This window comes from Lycium barbarum, chromosome 4, assembly GCF_019175385.1.
Source record: "Lycium barbarum isolate Lr01 chromosome 4, ASM1917538v2, whole genome shotgun sequence".
Classification (NCBI taxonomy): domain Eukaryota; kingdom Viridiplantae; phylum Streptophyta; class Magnoliopsida; order Solanales; family Solanaceae; genus Lycium; species Lycium barbarum.
The window spans coordinates 69832446-69852438 of NC_083340.1; the positions used below are offsets into that span (position 1 = coordinate 69832446).

Here is a 19993-nt window from a genome sequence, read left to right on the forward strand (position 1 = left end):
ACATGAAACGACGCGGAGACGGGGATTCGAATGTCATCAAAGGATAGAAAAAACCCCTATTCCATTATAACTCGGTCTGGTATGACGATGTCTGAAAAAGAAAATGAGTATGGATAGTAGGAAAGATGAAAGATAAGAAGTGTGAATAAGCGGAATCTTTGAAAAGGTCGATAAGCGACACGTAAGACGATTTGTATGATAACTTGGCGAACAAGTTTACAAATAAGGGAAATTTTCATAAAACACTGGAGCCTTAATAGGAGTGATCTGATTCTAATTCAGATCCTATCTGTTATACTTCTGCACCCCCGATTCTGATAAGGCTCTGCCTATTACGCCTCTGTACTTCTGAACTCGATTATGTTCCCGTCTGATAAATCTTTGTACATCTGATTCTAAATACGTTTCTGTTTGACACACCCCTATACGATTGACTCTGATTACGAATCTGTCTGACACGCCTCTGTGTGTCTGATTCTGGATATGAATCTGTCTGATACATCTCTGTACGTCTGATTTTGATCACGCGTCTGTCTGATACATCTCCGTATGTCTGATTCTGATTACGACTCTGTCTGATACATTTTTGTACGTCTGATTCTGATTTCGAATCTGGCTGATACCTCTTTGTACGTCTGGCTCCGATCTCATGTTTGTCCGACATACTTCCGTACATCTGGCTTCGACTATGAATCTGTCCGATATGCTTTTGTGCGTCTGGCTCTAGTTATGAACCTGTTTGATGTAACGTGAAATTATGATAACGTTGTAAGGAACCGAGAAGTGTGACAAGAGGTGAAAGATGTTGATAACAATCGTAACGTTGAAAGGAATTTTGAAAGAAAGGAAGGAACCTCCCCGAAGTGTCACGAGGCCCGCTAAGGTCAATCGAGCATTCGAGGACGAATGTTCTAAAGGGGGGGAGAATGTTATATCCTGCATTTTCGAACGTCGAATTATTTGTAAGCTGAGGTGGGGCCCACACATCAATATTTTTTTTGGGACATGTGAAAAGTTATATGAATCGTATATGTAAAGTTAAACACAACCCGTGAAGGGCCCTGGGGCCAAATCAAAGTGGAAGCCCTCCAAACGAATATTTTTAAGAAAACGTTTTCGGATGACCTGACTTGGAGGGGAAAAAACGGCATTATCAGTTTAGAATTTGGGAAAATGCCCAGAGATAAAAGTTGTAGATAATTGAAATATCTTTCCAACGGTAGGTCGTGGGCTCCCAGGCGACGTCGGTACAAGGAGATATGGACATTTTAAGGCGGAAAGGTCAAGCTGGGCAGTGAAATGGGCCCAACCCGATTCCAATCCGGGTCAGGCCCATTTCCTTATTATTTAAGGGAGTTTTCAGCCTCCTCCTCCACATTTCAGATCAGAAAAGATCCAGAAAATTCCATTAGAGAGAGAGAGAGAAAACTTCAAGGCTAAGAAGGTCATTTTGATCAAAATCCGAGCTCCGAATCCCGAAGCTCATGAAGAGAAAAACGTTGTACGTTGCGTTGCCTTCAATTTGAGATAAATATTGGTCTTGGGGGATGAAATTTTCGTGGTGGATCTTCTGATAAGGTATTTATAAAATTCCTTTTATGTTATTAAAGTGTTTATTTAGAGTTTTAACGAATTAGAACGGAGAAAACAACATTATAAACTCGTTTGTTGTTTTGTTGAAATTTATGGGTGAGGGGCTGTTTTAATTGAAATTGATGGACTGATTTGAATTAATATTTTGGTTGTTTTAATCATGGATTATGTGAGGAGAGTGAAGGAACTTAATGGTTATTAAGTTGTTGTAGGAAAACATACAACTTTGTTATGGTTTATGTAAAAATGGAAATGAAAGTATCAAGAGGAAAATTATGATTATTGTGGATGAATTTGGAAGATGGAAATGTATAATGAACTTGTATGTTGAAGGTTAGGAAAAATTGGAAAAGTAGTGGCTTAATGGAAAATTATGCTTCCGATGTATGTTGTAATGAATTTAGTGGGTGATGAATATCAAAATAACAAGTTTGGTTCGGAAATGTAAGTTTGAAACGAAAGATGTGTCGTTATACCGAAACGATGGCTAGTGATGCCATAGTGTGTGTTTTAATGTCTGTTGTTGTTTTTGCTGTTGTTCTGGGTTGTTGTGTAGTGAATTGAGCCGAGCTAAGTCTCGGGGATGTCTTATATACAGAGGAAATGCTGCCGAAATTTCGGTAGGCAAACATGTGTTAAGTTGGATTATTGAAAAGTTTGAAACTAACAAATGGTAAACTCGACCATTTCTAGATTTTGGACGAGATTGGGATCGACGCCAAGCGAGCGTAAGGCGCTATCGAGGTATGTGAAGCATTTTCCTTTGTTCCTAGGCATGTTCTGGATGTGATAGGCTCGGCCGCGAGCCTTAAGTACGACTCCGTTCCCCGGAATTCGAGACGGAAAATCGCTCCAATTCCTTCAATTCAATTGAAGCTATTTTCTTACAAATTGCCTTTAAAGTGAATTTTTGTACAAAACTCCCCTAAACGGAGTCAGAACACTTCCAAACGATTATGGATGACCTCATAAGGTCTATTAGCGATAATTTACATATGTTGCCTCGAGTTGGTCCGAGGCGGGCCCGCAAGGCCCGATATCTTCTGTAATACTTTAAATACTTCCGTTTTGTCCGATTTTCTCAGAAACCATCTGAACTATTATTTTGATTATGATACAACTATTTTTATGAAATTCTTATAAAATAACTTCTGAACATCTGAGAATCCGATTCTGATAATAATATGTCGTGCCTTCCCAAGTAGGATATAGGCGCGTACTATGCATACTATCCGTATACTCTGATTTTGGCTCGCCGTTTGGCACCCTGTAGTCTGATTGAGTCTGTATGTGAGTCTGTATGTATGTGGTTTCCCATGGATCTGTTCGTGGCTGTCTCAATGCATTCCTTCACTGCGTCCCGGGCCAGGTTCTGTTATCGTGCATATTTCTCTGCATTGTTCACCGCGTCCCTCGGCGTACGGGCCGGGATCTGTATGTCTGTATGATACTATGATCTGTGTATGGGGATGGCGGCCAGGATGGCATATGATCTGATCTGATTCTGTCTGTCCACCGCGTCCCGTACTAAGAGGGCCGGGTTCTGTTTACCGCGCCCCCAGACAGGGCCGGGATCTGTATGTCTGTATGCATGTGCCATCAGTATGTATATAAGCACATGCCTCTGTATGATTCTGTATGATTCAGTATGATTCAGCACTACTCTACATGCATGATTCTGTCAGGTATACTTCTGTCTGTCCGTCTGAACTACGACTATGTCTGTATGTCCGTATGGATTCTGATTCTGTATGTCCGTATGGATTCCGATTCTGTATGTCCGTATGGATTCTGATTCTGTCTGTCTGGACCATGATTATGTCCGTCTGTCGGGACTTGACTCTGTCTGTCCGGCTTATGAGCCAGTCTAGTATATTTATGCGCTTCCGGTCCAGATCATGATTATGTTTGATATATTTCTGCTTTACATACTCGGTACATTTTTGTACTGACCCCCGGTTCTTCGGGGGCTGCGTTACATGCCCGCAGGTACAGGCGCACTTGGTGACACGCCGCCAGTCTAGGGCACAGGTTCTGCTATCTTGAAGAGCTCCTCTTGATTCGGAGCATGTACTTTGGTATATATATCTTTTGTTTTCCGTATGTTCTGTATGTATGGAAGTTCTGGGTACGGCGGGGCCCTGTCCCGTCATATGATTCTGTATGTCTGTAGAGGCCTGTAGATAGATGTGTGGGTTACGGGTTTCGTCTGTATGTTAGCCTTATCGGCTTATCTGTAAATGTCTGCATGTTCAGGTATATATATATGTTTGCGTGCGTGCCGTATCTGTATCGGCCTACTTCTGTAATATCCGTTTGAAAAACAAAATCTGTACGATACGAAATTCGGTCAGGTAGGTATGTACGGGTACCCAGCTAGGGTGCCAGTCGCGGCCCACAGGGTTGGGTCGTGACAAAACCTACACAAAAAGTATGATACGGAGTAGAGCTACTATAACAAGATAAGAGTACAGAACGAAATAAGATTATTAGATAATTAGTAAAGATAAAATGAGAAAAAAAAATAACATAAGGATGCAATCACATCAAATCGATTATTACATCAAATGAGATTTATATTGTTAACGATGAATTTAATAATACAATACAATAAAATTTAAATAATAATTAAAACAAACATTATATTCAAACCATAAAATAGGTAACCGTCATCCAAAAAGCCGTAAAACATTCTCCATTTTCAAGGTTAAGCTCAAGACCTTTAAACCAAGGAAAAGAGGATATGGACCATCCCACTACACCTTGCGTGCCTTTAATGATTTGTATTTCACTATTTCTTCAAAGGGTACCCCAATGATAATTCACACAGTTGGGGCCCACAATTATGCAGTGCTCTACTGCAATTATCTATATCTCCTTGTAATAATAATATGGCAGTGTGCTAATGGCCCTTTGCATATCTCTGTCCTTTAGTGCACCTATTCTATATCATGCATGTCAACATCAATGGCGGCCAACAATATGCATCTTTCACTAGCAAGCCTTTTTTATTTTAATAGCACCAAATAAACAAGAGGATATAATAGTAGTAAGCATCTATTTTCTTTTTTCTGTTGGTGTATTTTAATTGGGCGGATAATAAGTGGTGACTAACTTTCTAGAAAAGTGAAATAAATATAATATACTATAATTAAGAAAAGAGCATTGCTTTCAGTAACTGTTTCAAGATGCTTAGATTACAATTATTATTACATGTGAATTGAAATATCTCACATGGGTGATGGTCTTTTGTTTCGTATTTTTGATCTTTTCAAGATTTGCATCAAATTGTCTAGAGAATCTGTTAGTGGGTTTTGGTGTGTTAACAATACTGTCTCATTTTAGCTTTTGGGGTTCATCAAGAATGAGGTTTTGAGCTCTATTTTGGAGAAAACTGGGTTCTTTGGTTTGACTTTTAACGTAATTTAATTCTAAGTAATTTGTTTTGATTCTTGGAATCCAGTTAAAGATTGTTTCTTTTCATCATCCCACCATATTCAAGGTGTGAATTTCTTCTTTTTTGAGCTCCAAGCTTCATATTTGTAAAATCTTGATTAAGTTTCTGACTTCTGGTTTGATGTTTTGGACTGATTTTGTAACGTTTCATGGAACTGATATCATTGATTTTGGCTAAGAAAAGGGTGAAAGTTCTTTTATGATTTTGTTGGTTAACTTGGTAGTTAGAATTCAAGAAACTAACCTGATAATGATGAAAAGTTTCAACCTTTGTAGTTCTTGAAAGTGGGAAGAGAAATTTGTTGGATAAATTAGTGAAAGGGATTGAATTTTGTGGTGTGTGATGGATAAGCAGATTAGTTTTCGTGGGGTGATTGAGAAACAGCAGAGTTTTCGAAATGGGACGATTGAGAAGCAGAAGAGTTTTAGAGGGTTGATGGAAAAGCAGAAAAGTTTTCGGATAGCAATGGAGAGGCAGTTGAGTTTTGGTGGTGGTGAGAGGAAAAGGGGTAAGGATTCACCAGGAAAGAGAGGGGATTCCCAACTTCACTTGGCAGTTAGAGCAGGGAATCTTGGAAAGGTAAAAGAAATTGTTCAGAAAGTTGTTGATAGTAAAGATTTGTTATCTAAGCAAAACCAGGAGGGTGAGACTGTTCTGTATGTCGCGGCAGAGAATGGCCATAGTTTGGTTGTTGCAGAGTTGTTGAAACATTTAGACCTGCAGACAGCTTCTATTCTGGCTAATAATGGTTATGATGCATTCCATGTCGCTGCAAAGCAGGGTCATCTTGGTGAGTCTTATGACACAAAATAACTAAAAAGAAGAGTTAATAGTCAAAACCACACCTGAAGAATCATTTTTTTGTGAGTTTCACACCCCAACTATCAGGTGTGTTTTTGACCATTATCTATTTTCTAGACTTGGTTTTGGGTCGATCATTCCTTCTGGTACATATTGTATGCTTTATGGAGATATTGTGTATGTTTATTATTTGGTATATGATGCACTCGACTGTGGCACTTCACATTCTATCTAGTGCTGCTGTTTAGCACCCACATTAGGAGCAATTTTCATCATTGATTTTAGCTTCTAAATCTTTAACTTAAACTTATCTAGTTTAAATTACTTACGGCTTCAGTAAAAGACTAGATTGTTATAAAAATGTTTCCACAAGCCTAGATGATGAGGCCCTACATAGTATCACTTGAAGACTTGAGATATCGAGCATCTTCTTCTTTGTAATCTACAATTAGAGGACAAGACTAAGTTCGGAGCAGCCAAAGCTAAGTTTCCTGCATTTGGCCACTCGCAAAATTCTGCAAAAAATTTGGTCCTTTAGTATCATATATTGGAATTTTAGCAGATAAATACTGAAGGATGCTATACTGTATTTACCTTTCATCTTAGCTCAGAACTTTCACTAGGAAGGGCGCGGTCCAAATTGTTCAAGAATAGTGTCGTTAAGTTTCTTGTGTCATTTGACTTGAGGATTACTCAGTTCTATTTTTCAGTGGGAGTAAGGAAGGGATCTAAGTCAGTGGTATTGTCACATTAACGCACTGTATTGACTGCTGTATGTATCCTCTGATTATACATGAAATAGAATAGCAACAGTTTTAAGAGATAAGTACGCAATTATTCGCTGAACCAAATCGTTCTTGGAGAGGGTAATTCAGCATGTGCACAAATCGCAAATCATCTTATGTGAGCATTTGAAGATAATAAGGACCTATACAATAGTGTGTCTTCTGATGGCATTAAAGGTGGTGATGGAAGTTGAAAGCGTTTGAGTTGCGCTTACTTTTAATCTTAGCCCAAGGAGTCAAAATCCCTTGAACGATAAAAATCTACCCTGAAAAGACTCTCCAGATCTTTATAATAAGTTGTACATTTACATCAACTACTTAAAACTCTGTATTGATATAATGAATGAACATAAAATGAATGAAGAAATGAACTTTAAGATGAAGCTTATTTACTTACTGGTCAGGAGGGGAAAAAAAAAAGATTAAGCTTATTTACTTTATCAGAAAAAGATTGATCAAGCTTTAGACGTTTTGCGTTTGCCATCACATCTATAATTTAGTTTGTGCTTTTTGTGGCTTGAGTATATTAAAGCTTACAAACTTGTGATGATGCTTGTTTCGGATCGCTTCTCATTTTCTGAAACTTGTTCTTAGTGACAATTGTTAAACTGGAATTTGAATGTTCCGTTCATAGTTGCACTCTCTAAAAGGAATTTCTGGATTACATTGCAGAGGTACTGAAAGAACTGTTGTATTCATTTCCAAACCTAGTGATGACAACGGATTCGTCCAACTCTACAGCCTTACATACAGCAGCTGCTCAGGGACACCTTGATGTAGTAAATCTCCTTCTGGAGATCGATTCGAACCTTGCTAAGATAGCTCGTAACAATGGCAAGACTATTCTCCATACAGCTGCAAGAATGGGGCACTTGGAAATAGTTAGATCCCTTCTAAGCAAGGATCCTGAGATTGGCTTTAGAACAGATAAAAAAGGCCAAAGTGCCTTGCACATGGCTGTAAAGGGACAAAATTTTGATATTGTGCTTGAATTAATCAAACCAAATCCTGCTGTATTGGCTTTGGAAGATAACAAAGGAAACAGAGCACTTCATGTTGCAACTACGAAGGGACGGCCGCAGGTTGGTCTCAATTTATTAACTAATTTCTTGTATAGTAGCAACCCCCAGAAAGTTGAGTGCTTTAATGTGTTTAAGGCGAATTGGTGATATGTGTTCTATATATTGTAGTCTAATGCTTCTTAATTGGGATGAAACTGTTCATTTTGTGAATCACATTGAAAATTACAAAACTTCTGTGAGGAAAGAAAAGGTGGGTTGAGTTTACGGAGGAAGTCTTTTGTTTTGTATCATGGAGATGGTTGTAGATTCAGGAAACATCAGAGAGGGAAAAAGGAAGTTGAGGTGACAAATGATCCCTATACCCAAAAAATCCTAAATAACAATATTTTTTTCAACGAAGACTTGATAAAAATGCAGCAGTCGGCTGCTTATTTGTCACTTCAACTCCCTTTTTCCCTCTCAGGCGCTTCCTGCATCTCAATCTTCTCTTCCCCGATAAGCCTGACATCTGCAAGATAAGCTAATATAAACAGCTGGTGACATTGATGCTGCTTGAAAACAAGAAAGCTGACACTAGGTACCACTTACCATAACGGCAAAAGATTTCTTGTTTACGTTCTTAGAGGACATTTTTTAGGTATCTTGTTTCTTTACCTACCGAACTGCTAGATTACTGTTGTTTGACATTAAATGATGATGCAGAAGTAGTGATATCACTTACGGCAATGTAGCTCACAAGTGAATTTGCAAAGGCAAGCTTGTTGTGTGGAGATGCTCAGGGCATCTTTGGCATAGATTATCAAAACTGTTTCTGATTATTTTAAAAAGAAAGTGAGTATTCAATGATAAAATAATTAATTCTATTGAAGATATAGTTAATAACTCTTGTTTTGGTTTTTTTACAATAACTAATCAGACTTGTTAATAGTATAAATCCAAACCGACCAGACCCTTTTGCTTGGAGATTATCTGATGTTCCTCAGGTTTAAGATTTTTTTTTTCTGACATATATTTTGTAGCTTGGTTCTTGCACTGATTACATATACATGTTTAATATAGGAATCCGACATCATACTCCGTGAACTTTGGGTTTACCATTTATCTTGAAACTAAACTGACGTAATTGCAGATGGTACAATGTCTGTTATCAATCGAGGGCATCGATCTCAATGCCGTCAATAAGGCTGGAGAAACAGCTCTTGATATTGCAGAAAAGTCTGGATCTCCGCAGCTCGTCTCCATGTTGAAGGAGGCAGGGGCTACCCATTCTAAAGATGATGGGAGGCCTCCAACTGCTGCAAAGCAGCTCAAGCAGACTGTCAGTGACATACGACATGATGTGGAGTCCCAACTCCAACACAGTCGTCAAACTGGCTTCAGAGTGCGGAAAATTGCAAAGAATGTAAAAAAGCTCCACATTAGTGGTCTTAACAATGCAATCAACAATGCGACAGTTGTTGCTGTCCTTATTGCTACTGTAGCTTTTGCTGCCATCTTCACTGTACCTGGCCAATATGTTGAAGACAAAAAAGACGGGGTTTCGCTTGGCGAAGCAAACATAGCCAGAAAAGCATCATTCATAATATTCTTCTTGTTTGACAGTATGGCGTTGTTTATTTCGATTGCTGTTGTGGTGGTACAAACTTCTGTGGTTGTGATTGAACAGAAGGCGAAGAAACAGCTCATGTTTTGGATAAACAAGCTCATGTGGGCAGCTTGCCTCTCCATATCAATTTCCTTTATTTCACTTACTTATGTGGTGGTTGGAGAAAAGGAAAGAGCGCTTGCTATCTATGCAACTGTTATCGGTAGTACTATAATGCTCACTACTATTGGCTCCATGTGCTATTGTGTGGTTCGACATAGGCTAGAAGAGTCAAAGATGAGGAGCATAAGGAGGGCTGAGACTCATTCACGTTCGTACTCTATGTCTGTGGCATCAGATACAGAGCTTTACAGTGAAAGCTACAAGAGGATGTATGCAGTGTAGGAGTAAATAAAAGTCGGATAAATTTCTGTCCAAGGCATCAAACCTGGAGCTTTGTAGATAGCACTATGAGCGAAGGATATATGCAGGTTCTAAATCCTCAAGTCTGATGAACTTCTAGTGGTGGCATCAGGTACCAAATTGTACGAGGAACAAATGAGGAAAAAGTTTAAATAGATTGTGCAATAATGTCGAGGCGATGCATATCTTCACAATTCCATAAATGGAGTTCCTGCAGCCACTGAATTGCTGCACATATGAGGTGACATATTGCTAACAAGTTCAAGTTTAAGGCTTTAGCAAATCCTTTTGTATTCTTCGCATGAATTTTAATAGTTTGAAGGCAAGCTCTCATGGAGTTTACTATCTACTACAGTTACTAGTACCAGATTACTAGTGGGTGACAGGAAGGTGGGGATGGCTATATTGAATTGCTTTGCGTATATATAATAAACTCTGTAGAGAAATGCACTAAATTTTTTATGTACGATTTTAATATTAATTCATCATATCTATTTCCTCTGGTAATGAAGTTGTCTTTTTCCAGCTTCTTTTATTTGGTGGAAATTTTCTGTCCGCTTGGGGAAAAACTCTAATAGCGAGCTAGTTCCATAGATTCCTTCTTCCTGATCCACAATATCCTTACTTTTGGATACAAAGTGTTGATTGCAGAGAAAACAAGGCATCAGAAGAACATCTTAATGACTGGGAAAAGCTTAAGCAAATAGAAAATTTACAATACAGAAATGGTAACAGTTTAAACTTTTCTCAAGTCGTTTCTGCTCAAATAGCAAAACAAATTCTTCTCTTGGTGAGGCACAAACAGATTTCCAGTGATCACTATGCAAAATTGATCATAAATCTTCAATCTAAGAGTGGTAACGTAAACAGGATTACTATTTAGGACCTGATTCTAACAAAAATGGATGAGAAAATCTCACACTTTTTGCCAATATTGTCTGAGCCGGAAATCAAGCTTTAGTACTATTTGTATACGAGTATTTACATCAAGATCCTATGTAAGTATCGACAGCAAAGAAAATCCAACTGGTTGGAACCACCCCCTCCCCCCTCCCGCCCCAAACCCCCAGCGGTGATGCCATTGTATTTGTAGATTCCAATGTTTTCATGTAGCTATCAAGGAACCCGAATGTTTTGATGGTCCTTCATCTTATTCGAGGTACTCCCGGTATGTTTGAGTGTGGACCTATGATGGGAGCTTCCTTGATTACTTCTACCACTGTTTTTTGAATTCACGCGAAGTCCATCAGGTGAGAAGCTGTGGCGCACATGAACTTGATGTGTTTTTGCCTCAGTTGACTGACTGGCTTTAATACTGATCATCAAAGTCACCTCCCTGTCTCTTGTATCCACTGATTGCGGAATACCATCAACAGAATCTTCTAATGACGGGCTATCCTCGTGACGAACTAAGATCTCAGCAGCTTGATCGGGTTTAATGATGCCAGCCGCAGGTGTGACCTGAATCGGAGAATCAGTAAATTGCATTGCTTGCAATAAAGGCCCATTTTCAGTTTCAAAAAAAGTACATGTTGAAGCTAAGAAACTGACAAAGCACTAGATAGGGCATCAACTGAAAGAAAAAGGAGTCTTAACTAATGCTTATTCCATCTTTTCTTTCTTACAATGTGCATATCAGAATGAAGGGACAGCCTATCATCTAAATTTGCCATTTTAGGCTCTTTTAGTAACCTCTGAACTTCCTAAAATATTATGCGGGACTCGCGAAGAGGTAATACTGTTCCACTAGAAAAAGGACTTGTTTCCTCTCATTCCTGTAGGATGAAAAAGTATAAAACCAAATTAAAAGCATTTAGGAAATGAAGAATCACCTCAAGCCACCTGGGAAAACTGAAGGAACCTCTGGGACGATATTCTGTTGCTTTGCCATCCTCTTTGGTGGTAGACTGACCACTACAGGTGATTTGGAAGACAACTCTGTCTTCTCTGCTTTTGTTGGAAATTTTTAAGCTGAACGTGTCTTGATTCTGAAGAACAATTTCGCTCGTGCTAACATTTGTCTCTGGGATATAACGTAGTTCTTCCAGTATAGACCTGACTCTATCATTGTTCTGGAAAATCTTCCCAAACACTTCTCTCCTTACTGATCTATCAATATGAGCAAGTTCAACATTAAACTTGCACCTTACAGGTTTGTGATCACTTTCTGTTACTTCCATGCAACCCTCATACCTATCACATAATGTAGAAGTTCCAAGATGAAGCAAGAAAAGTAAATATGAAGAACTCCCCGCAATAAAACTTACTGTACAATAGAGGCAACGACAGGGCACCCTAAACTGCACTCCACATTAGGACTTGTCCGGTTGTCTCGATACAGTACTCGATCACACCAAGCTGGAATTCGTTTCTTCTCTCCAGAATCATATCCTAAAGTGGAAAACGGAAAGTATAGTAAATGCTTTGGTTAGCCCATGCATTGTGTAGGACTATTCAAAAAGGACAATCTTATATTAGTTCTTGAAACAAACCCTTGTCATCCTAAGCAAAATGAAAGAAAAATAAGATGTTCAGTCACATTCTATATCACTACAAATATGCCTCACCTCCTAATCCTGGTTTCCCCCTTTCAAACTTGTAAGTTGGAGGAAATCTGATGATGGCTTCACGCATTCCTTGGAAAACTTTACCAGCTTTCATTTCTGCTCTTAATTGATCTCTCACGAAGCCAATCAAAGGTTCTTTGTGATACAAAGTCCCTTGCTTCATCATAAGATATCCCGAAAAGACGATAATTGAAATCACCAAAGAAAACCACCATGTCAGCTTCAGCAAGATCAGGCTTTCCCTCATCAGGATTAATTGCTGCAGCCTGTTGTAGATGAAAAGGTGTCACTTGAACTGTATTAAAATCTAAAATCACCTGACAAACAAATATAGGAATTGCACATGCATACATTTGTACCATGAAGCATTTGAGCAGCAGATGAGATGCCAACTGCAAGGAGGAGGATCGATGGCAAGCCAGAAGAGTAAAGCAGCCATAGTAAATACATGGAGAAGACAACAGTGCAATAGAAAAACAGGTATCGCAGCATACCAGCACCATTATTAAGAAGGTTAGAAGAGCGAGTGAAGGACATTGTTCTATATATATGGTCAAAATCAGCATTGCGACGGGTGATTGCTTCCAAATGAGCAGCCAAGTGACAGTTTACAAAGCACATTATTCGATCATATACTCTTAACCTCAGACCAACTCCACCCTGCATTGTAAATGTATAACATGACAGAATTATGCCAGCCATTTCATCATTCCCTTTATAAAGGCAAGAACCAATATCAGTAGAACAAGCAGCTCTATGTCTTGAGCATCTGTGGTATGAATTCTAACGTACACAAACCAACATTTGATTAATAATACAAGTTAAACCTCAGGAAGAAAGTTACCTTGTTACCAATTGCACGTCCTAAACCACATGCAACTGCTCCAACGTCAAGGTCTCCGACATGATTTCTGAGAGATTTCCTCACCCTGAGTTAAATATTATCGATGAAGAAAATGAGTAAAATAATACAAGTGGGGATTGGAGCTCGAGGTAGAACTATATCACCCAAATTCAGCTAGAAATATGAATCTTTATGAAGAATGCAGTTCATAGGAGGTATAGTTTGGGACTTTGGCTTACAAAGAGAACAGATAACTAAAGTAACCTGAAGAACAGATAACTAAAGTAATCTCCACAAGGTCTTACCAGATAGTAATAAGCAATGCAGCTAGCTGCCGTGATCCTACACGTTCGAAAGTTGGTCCTTCATCCAATGCCTTACCTATGGCGTCCTGCCACCATTGCCCCATCGCACTTCCTTCCAGTCCTACCTACAGTTAACATGAGTGGTAATGCTCTGCAAATGACACAAGACTAGGGAAGTATAAGGTTACACTATCCACATGTGTGCCAAATTATGCACTTCCTTAATATCAAGCCTACCAGTGCAAAAGGAGATACAAATAACGGACTTGGAAATATCAGAAGAGATGCAAAGAAAGTAAACCTACACCATTTCTTTTAAATTCAAATTGAGCATTAAAGCCCTTTAGTGCACAACTTTTGTTTAGTCAGTAATTGTTCTGTGAAATGCACAAGTTCCTTCTGTGGATCTGGAAATCCTACTCACTAACCATACAGGAAGAATACATCTATAGTAGAGCATCTTAGTGCTAGCTTTTGTTTGCCCTCTGTTGGTTTTTGAAACAAAGAAAATACAGGAAAATAAAAGAGGAAGAAAACTTTAAGAATTAGAGTTGAATGCAGTAGAGTACAAGACTGAAGAGAGCTTATGAACTGAAGTTGAAAGTTCGATATATTTTTAGTGCAGTATAAGACTACAATTTATAATAGAAAATACTAACTTAAAACCTAAAGATAAGCAAAGAAAATCTGCTGAAAAAAACAAATTCCTAAAGGCTAGGAAATACTATTTATTCAAAATTCAAATAGAAATCAACTCCTAAATACTAGGTCTAACTAGTTGACTAGGTAAAACTTAATAAATTACTATAGTAAAACGATTTGCAGCTCTAAAGCAAATATTCAACACTCCTCCTTGCTTTAGGAACTGCAAAATTTTGGTCTTCTATCTTGGAATCTTCACACTTGATAACTGAAAGTGACCTTGTGAATAAATCTGCAGATTCATCTTTGGACTTGTAGTGAATTAAATTCACTTCTCTACTTGATTGCAACGCTTGACTGCTAAAAATTTCTGGCATGTTTTCTTGCTTCATTTGCATCTTGACTTTAAGCTTGTCAATTTTATTTCCTTGAAACATTGACAACTCCTCCATTGCTTTAATTCTTTTTGGAACATTGCAAGCTTTTTTATGGCTAGGTTCACTTTTTGCTTCTGCTTTTTCAATTGGAGTATCATCTTCCAATTTTTTCGGCCTTTGATCTTTTGCTTGTTCTACAGGAACATCTTCCATTGGATCAAATGAGAAATTCTTACCTCTCCTCTTAATTTTTAAAATTTATTTTCCAGCAACATCATTGATGAAACAATGCTTATCCTCAAAGGATACTTTGAATCCTTTTTCTACCAACTGACAAATACTCAACAAGTTCTGATCAATATTAGGTACATAAAGAACATCTGAAATTGTCTTATTACCTGAACTTGTTTCAATGACAACGGTTCCTTTTCCTTCAACAAGAATCTGGTCACCATTTCCGATCCTAACTTTAGATATTTCAGTGGGTTTTAACTCTTTGAACAAACTCTTGTCATAAGTCATATGGTTAGTGCAACCGTTATCAATCAACCAAAAATTTGTTGAAACCTTACTTGATATACACGTTGCAACAAAAAGATGGTCTTCTTCTTCTTCATTGGCGACACGTGCATCTGCATCATGATTCTGAGATTCGTTTTTGCAAATCACTGCTTGATGACCAAGTTCATTACACTTGTTGCACTTTGCGTCTGGCCTCTTCCAGCATCTGAATGGTGGATGTCCCATTTTTCCGCAGTGCTGGCAAGGTGAGTAATTTTTCCAATTTTTACCCCTGCTTTGAGTTTTGTGGCTGGTTGCTAAGGCTCCTTCAACCATACCATCTTGCCTCACAAGCCTCCTTTGCTCCTGTGCCTGGAAAGAATTTAACAACTCTGCCAAGGTAATCTTGGACAGATCTTGTGTGTTTTCTAAGGTAACTACATGTTTCATATCTTTCGGGCACTGTTACCAAAATTTTTTCAACAATTCTTGAATCTTTAAATTTAGTGCCTAGCAATCTTACCTTGTTAACAATGCCAAGCAGTCTGTCAGTGTACTCTTTGACAGTCTCGGACTCTTTCATTCTCTGCAACTCAAACTCTCTTATCAAATTTAATACTTGTATCCTTCGTATTCTCTCATCTCCCACATGTTATTTCTTCAAATAATCCCAAATTTCTTTTGGTGATGTGAGAGACATAATTCTCGTGAAAATAGTTGTTGAAACAGCAGCAAATAAAGTTGCTCTCGCCTTGGACTTCCTGGTTTCCTTTTCCTTGTGGCTCTTGATTTGGGCCATGGTGGGATTGTTTGGCAGCGGATTAATTTCATAATCCACTTCCACGGCTTCCCAAAGATCAAGGGCCTCCAAGTAAGTTTCCATTCTAATAGCCCATAGTTGGTAATTTTCGTCATCGAAAGCAGGAGGAGCCATTCGTGAAAAAATATTTTCGGAATCCATTTCTTTACTCACAAGTCCCTTAAGAAAAAAAGGCTCTAGATACCAATTGTTGGTTTTTGAAACAAAGAAAATATAGGAAAATAAAAGAGGAAGAAAACTTTAAGAATTAGAGTTGAATGCAGTAGAGTACAAGAAAGAAGAGAGCTTATGAACAAACTTAAAGAATTAAAGTTGAATGCAGTAGAGTACAAGAAAGAAGAGAGCTTATGAACTGAAGTTGAAAGTTGGTATATATTTTTAGTACAGTATACGACTACAATTTGTAATAGAAAATACTAACTTAAAAACCTAAAGATAAGCAAAGAAAATCTGCAGAAAATAACAAATTCCTAAAGACTAGGAAATACTATTTATTCAAAATTCAAATAGAAATCAACTCCTAAATACTAGGTCTAACTAGTTGACTCGGTAAAACTTAATAAAGCACTGCAGTAAAAAGATTTGCAGTTCTAAAGCAAATATTCAACACCCTCCAATCTCTTGACCATGTTTCAGGGATTAACTGAACTATTAGAGACACAGTGTCAAGGAGACGGATAGGGCAGAACTACTTGAAGATTGCAACATGTTATCATTCTCTTATGACAAGGCCTGTTAACTCTTTCAGCTACTGGGATTCTTGACTTCTTTTATTCTAAGTAACAAACTGATCAAGTTTTCAATACCTCTATTTCAATTTATGTGTATTACTAAATTATACACACCTTTTGTTTAAGACAACAAAGTCTCCCTAATTTTCTTTAACTCTGTGCCTAGTCAAACTAAGACACATAAATAGAAACGAAACAACTACTGGTTGCATCTCGTTTGAAAATCTCTTATACAGCTGGACTGCCTATGACATGTAGAAGGTGAAATAGCTTACACTTTCTTTTGCAGCAGACATTGCAAGAAAACCAGCTCCCATTTCTACTTCTTGCAACCCAACCACTACTATTCCAACATCTGAAATTGTGGAACCAAGCCAAGCAGCAAGTGCTTCCTGTGAAACTCTTCCCTGACCGACATTCCAGTTGCCAACTAAAATCCTGAAATCTTCTTTTCTGGTGTACAAATGTTCTTTCTCAGCTAACTCTGGCCGTATTACATTATCAATAGGTCCTGGAGAGGCAAGACTCCATCCACGTATACCACCGTGAGCAGCCAAGCTAAAAAGATAGTTATCCCCAACTACCATTTTTACTACAGGCCCATCGTGAGCAACCCAACCTACTAGCAAGTTTCCTTCAAGATCCAGCATCTGTACCATGCCACTTATGTAGCCAACCCATATCCAAGAACCATGAGCGCATATTCTTAGAACAGCACAAGGATGGTGATGGAAATCTTGCAAACGGTTGCCGTTTCCATCCCAATGCACAAGAAAACCATTTGAACACCCACTCCAAATCATTCCATCAGCTGCAAGCACAAGGGCTTCTGTTTTTTTACTATCTTCAGCAAATGCTCCTGCACCCTTTGAAGCAACCCGACGGACAGCTTCTGCAGCTCCCATTATAGCATTACGTGACCGCTGCAAAAAACTACTTCCTTGTGACTTTTCCTTTTTAGATTTGGATACAACATTGGCATTCATCTCATCCTCTGTTGCTTGGTCCTGCAGTGACGGCATGTCAGCTCGGTTTTCAATTTGACCTTCTGCATTGTAAACTTTAAGGAGTTCGCTTGTCCGTGCGTTCCTGCAGTTTCCCAACTATCAGGGTAATTAGGGGTGACAATTTAGTATGCACACATAATCGTCAGATGGAAGCAATAAAGAGGAACCTACCATAACGAAAAGGATGCTGATCCAGCTGCCCACACTTTTGCTCTTACATGATCAGATAACAAACACTTCACATCAGTAGATGAGATGTTGCAGACACCATTAACTGTAACCTGGCTTTTAAGGTCAACTAATGACCGTTCCACAATTAAAGCAGCCATGTGTCTTTCTTCTGGTGATAGAGAGAGAGACTTTTCAATAGATTCCCATGGCCAAACCCTGATGTTACCACCCTCGGACCCTGACCATATATCACCTGGATATTCAAGTAAATTGTCACGATACTTGTCCATCGGAAAATTAGAAGCCATACATTTCACCATTAACGTGATGACATAAGCTAAAAACTGAGGTTCTCAACTACCATTAAGACAAAATAACATGTATGAATCACTGATGTACAGCACTAAATATAAGCTCAGGTTATAACCTGGAAAATTGAACTTCAAAATAAGCATTCCACGAGTGTTTTTGATCATTATTGCAAGACTTCATGCAAGAAAAACTAACAGCTAGGCAGAATGACAAAGAGATTTTGTGTGCAATCAGAAAAAAGGGACAATTGAAGGTCAATTATTGGTCCAGATAACTGGCTGGTTGGTAGTCTCAGACACATCGAGAAACACACTTGCCCTGGCATCTCTTCTTCTATTTTTCTTTCAAAGTTATTTAAATGGCTAAGTGAAACTTTCCACCATTTGCACCATCACGAGCTCATCATCAAATAGTTAGGATCCAAAATCCTCATCATAATCAACAAGAAATAAAAGATCCCTACACTTACAAGTGAATAAGCTCTTTTTTCCTCTCCTGTGCCTAGTTTCTAAGAGTTGCTAAATAGAAACTCCAAATGATATATCCCAATGGTAGCTAACAAAACGAAGAGGAGCTTACATATTTTCAGTTCAAAGGTGCACAAACAAGAATTTCAATAGGCTGATTAATCATAAACATTGAACCTTTTCACAAATGATCAAATTACAAACGCTACCAAGGATAGGTTGACATGTTACCATAAGAAGACATGACCATGGAAAGAACAGAACCACGATGAGCCTGCCAGGAGAGGCCTTCCTTGAAAGGAGATTCATCGGAATCTGATTGGTCCATCTTCCAGGACCTAATTTGCCATCTTTGTGTCCACTCCAAATCAATCTACGCCCACTATCAACCATCAAGCATAATGTTGGTGATGTATTTGTCGACTCCTGAAAGGGTGCAGCATCCTCATCTCCTCTCCTTGCCCTTTCCCCAATTCCCATTCCTGGCTTATACTGATCTGAAAAATTCCATACTCTTTATCCCACATTCTAGTCCAGCCCATAATTGTGTCTCTGTACATGCAATGGTCCTCAAAAATTTTCCAACCTGTATAATTGGGAAAACAAAGAAAACATTTTTAACACACGAACATAAAACAAAGAATGTTAAACAATAAACACACGCCCCCTTTCTGTTTCTGATTCATTCTGCTATCAATGACATCAAAGTTGTGAAAATTTTGCTTAATAGTAGATGTTGAGAAACAAATGAATTCTAGAGTACATCACTACCCTTCTCTCCCATATCCTATGACACTTCCCCAGAAACAAGTAAAAGATCGATCATAAAACTTTAAATGTATTACCTGTTGAAATTAATGTATTCACTATACTTTTATGTTATCCTTCACTTTTATGTTTTTGGAGAAGTTTTTTATTGTTTCAAAAATATCATTTAGTCTTTTAATATTATCTCTTAATTTTTTAAAAAATATTTTAAAAATTTATGATACATGTATCTAGTGAATTGTGATACATGTATTTAGTTATTTGTGCAAGACTTTTGAATTGATTTTTTGAGTAGTATAAATAGAGATGTAATTGATGATTGTAATTATCTCAAGTGGTCTTAAGTAGCCTAATACAACTTGAGCATTCTCTAAGAAAAATATTCTCTTCCTATTCTTTCCTACAAATTGGTATCAAGAGCAGTTTTCGTTCTTAATCTGGGGTTAGGTTAAGAAGAAAAAATTATGACATCTAAAACAAATGATGGTGTTGATTCTTCAGTTGTTCTTACTCCATTTTTTGATGGAAATGACTTTGAATACTGGAAGATAAGAATGAGAACTTATCTGAAAGCTGAAGGTTTGTGGACTATTGTTGCAAATGGCTATGAAGAGCCAGAAGATGATGGTGAACTTTCAGTAGCAGAGATGAAAAATCTTGAGGCTAAGCGTCGTCAAGATGCAAAGGCTTTGAGCAAAATTCAAATGGGAGTCCCAAGAGCATTTTTTTTGCAAAACTTGCTACTTGTGAGACTGCAAAGCAAGCTTGGGAGTCTCTGGAAGCTGAGGTGTATGGTGACGAAAAGGTACGCACTA

General features: G+C 38.2%; 1 protein-coding gene and 1 pseudogene across 1 annotated transcript; one reads left to right on the plus strand and one right to left on the minus strand.

Annotated features, from left to right (window-relative positions):
- Positions 1–4656: 4656 nt before the first annotated feature.
- LOC132636077 (ankyrin repeat-containing protein At5g02620-like) lies at positions 4657–10173 on the plus strand. Its single transcript, XM_060352749.1, has 3 exons — positions 4657–5840; positions 7309–7718; positions 8788–10173. Exons 1-3 carry the CDS (start codon positions 5393–5395, stop codon positions 9646–9648), a joined length of 1719 nt encoding a protein of 572 aa, XP_060208732.1. The 5' UTR covers positions 4657–5392; the 3' UTR covers positions 9649–10173.
- Positions 10174–10395: 222 nt separating this feature from the next.
- LOC132636076 (type I inositol polyphosphate 5-phosphatase 12-like) lies at positions 10396–19240 on the minus strand (annotated as a pseudogene).
- Between the last annotated feature and the right edge of the window lie 753 nt (positions 19241–19993).

Bases quoted from the DNA above. Each gene is read 5' to 3' on its own strand.
- LOC132636077 (XM_060352749.1), top strand. From the start codon at position 5,393: ATGGATAAGCAGATTAGTTTTCGTGGGGTGATTGAGAAACAGCAGAGT. The intron at 5,841-7,308 runs GTGAGTCTTATG...ATTACATTGCAG, and splicing joins TGCAAAGCAGGGTCATCTTG to AGGTACTGAAAGAACTGTTG. The intron at 7,719-8,787 runs GTTGGTCTCAAT...ACGTAATTGCAG, and splicing joins CTACGAAGGGACGGCCGCAG to ATGGTACAATGTCTGTTATC.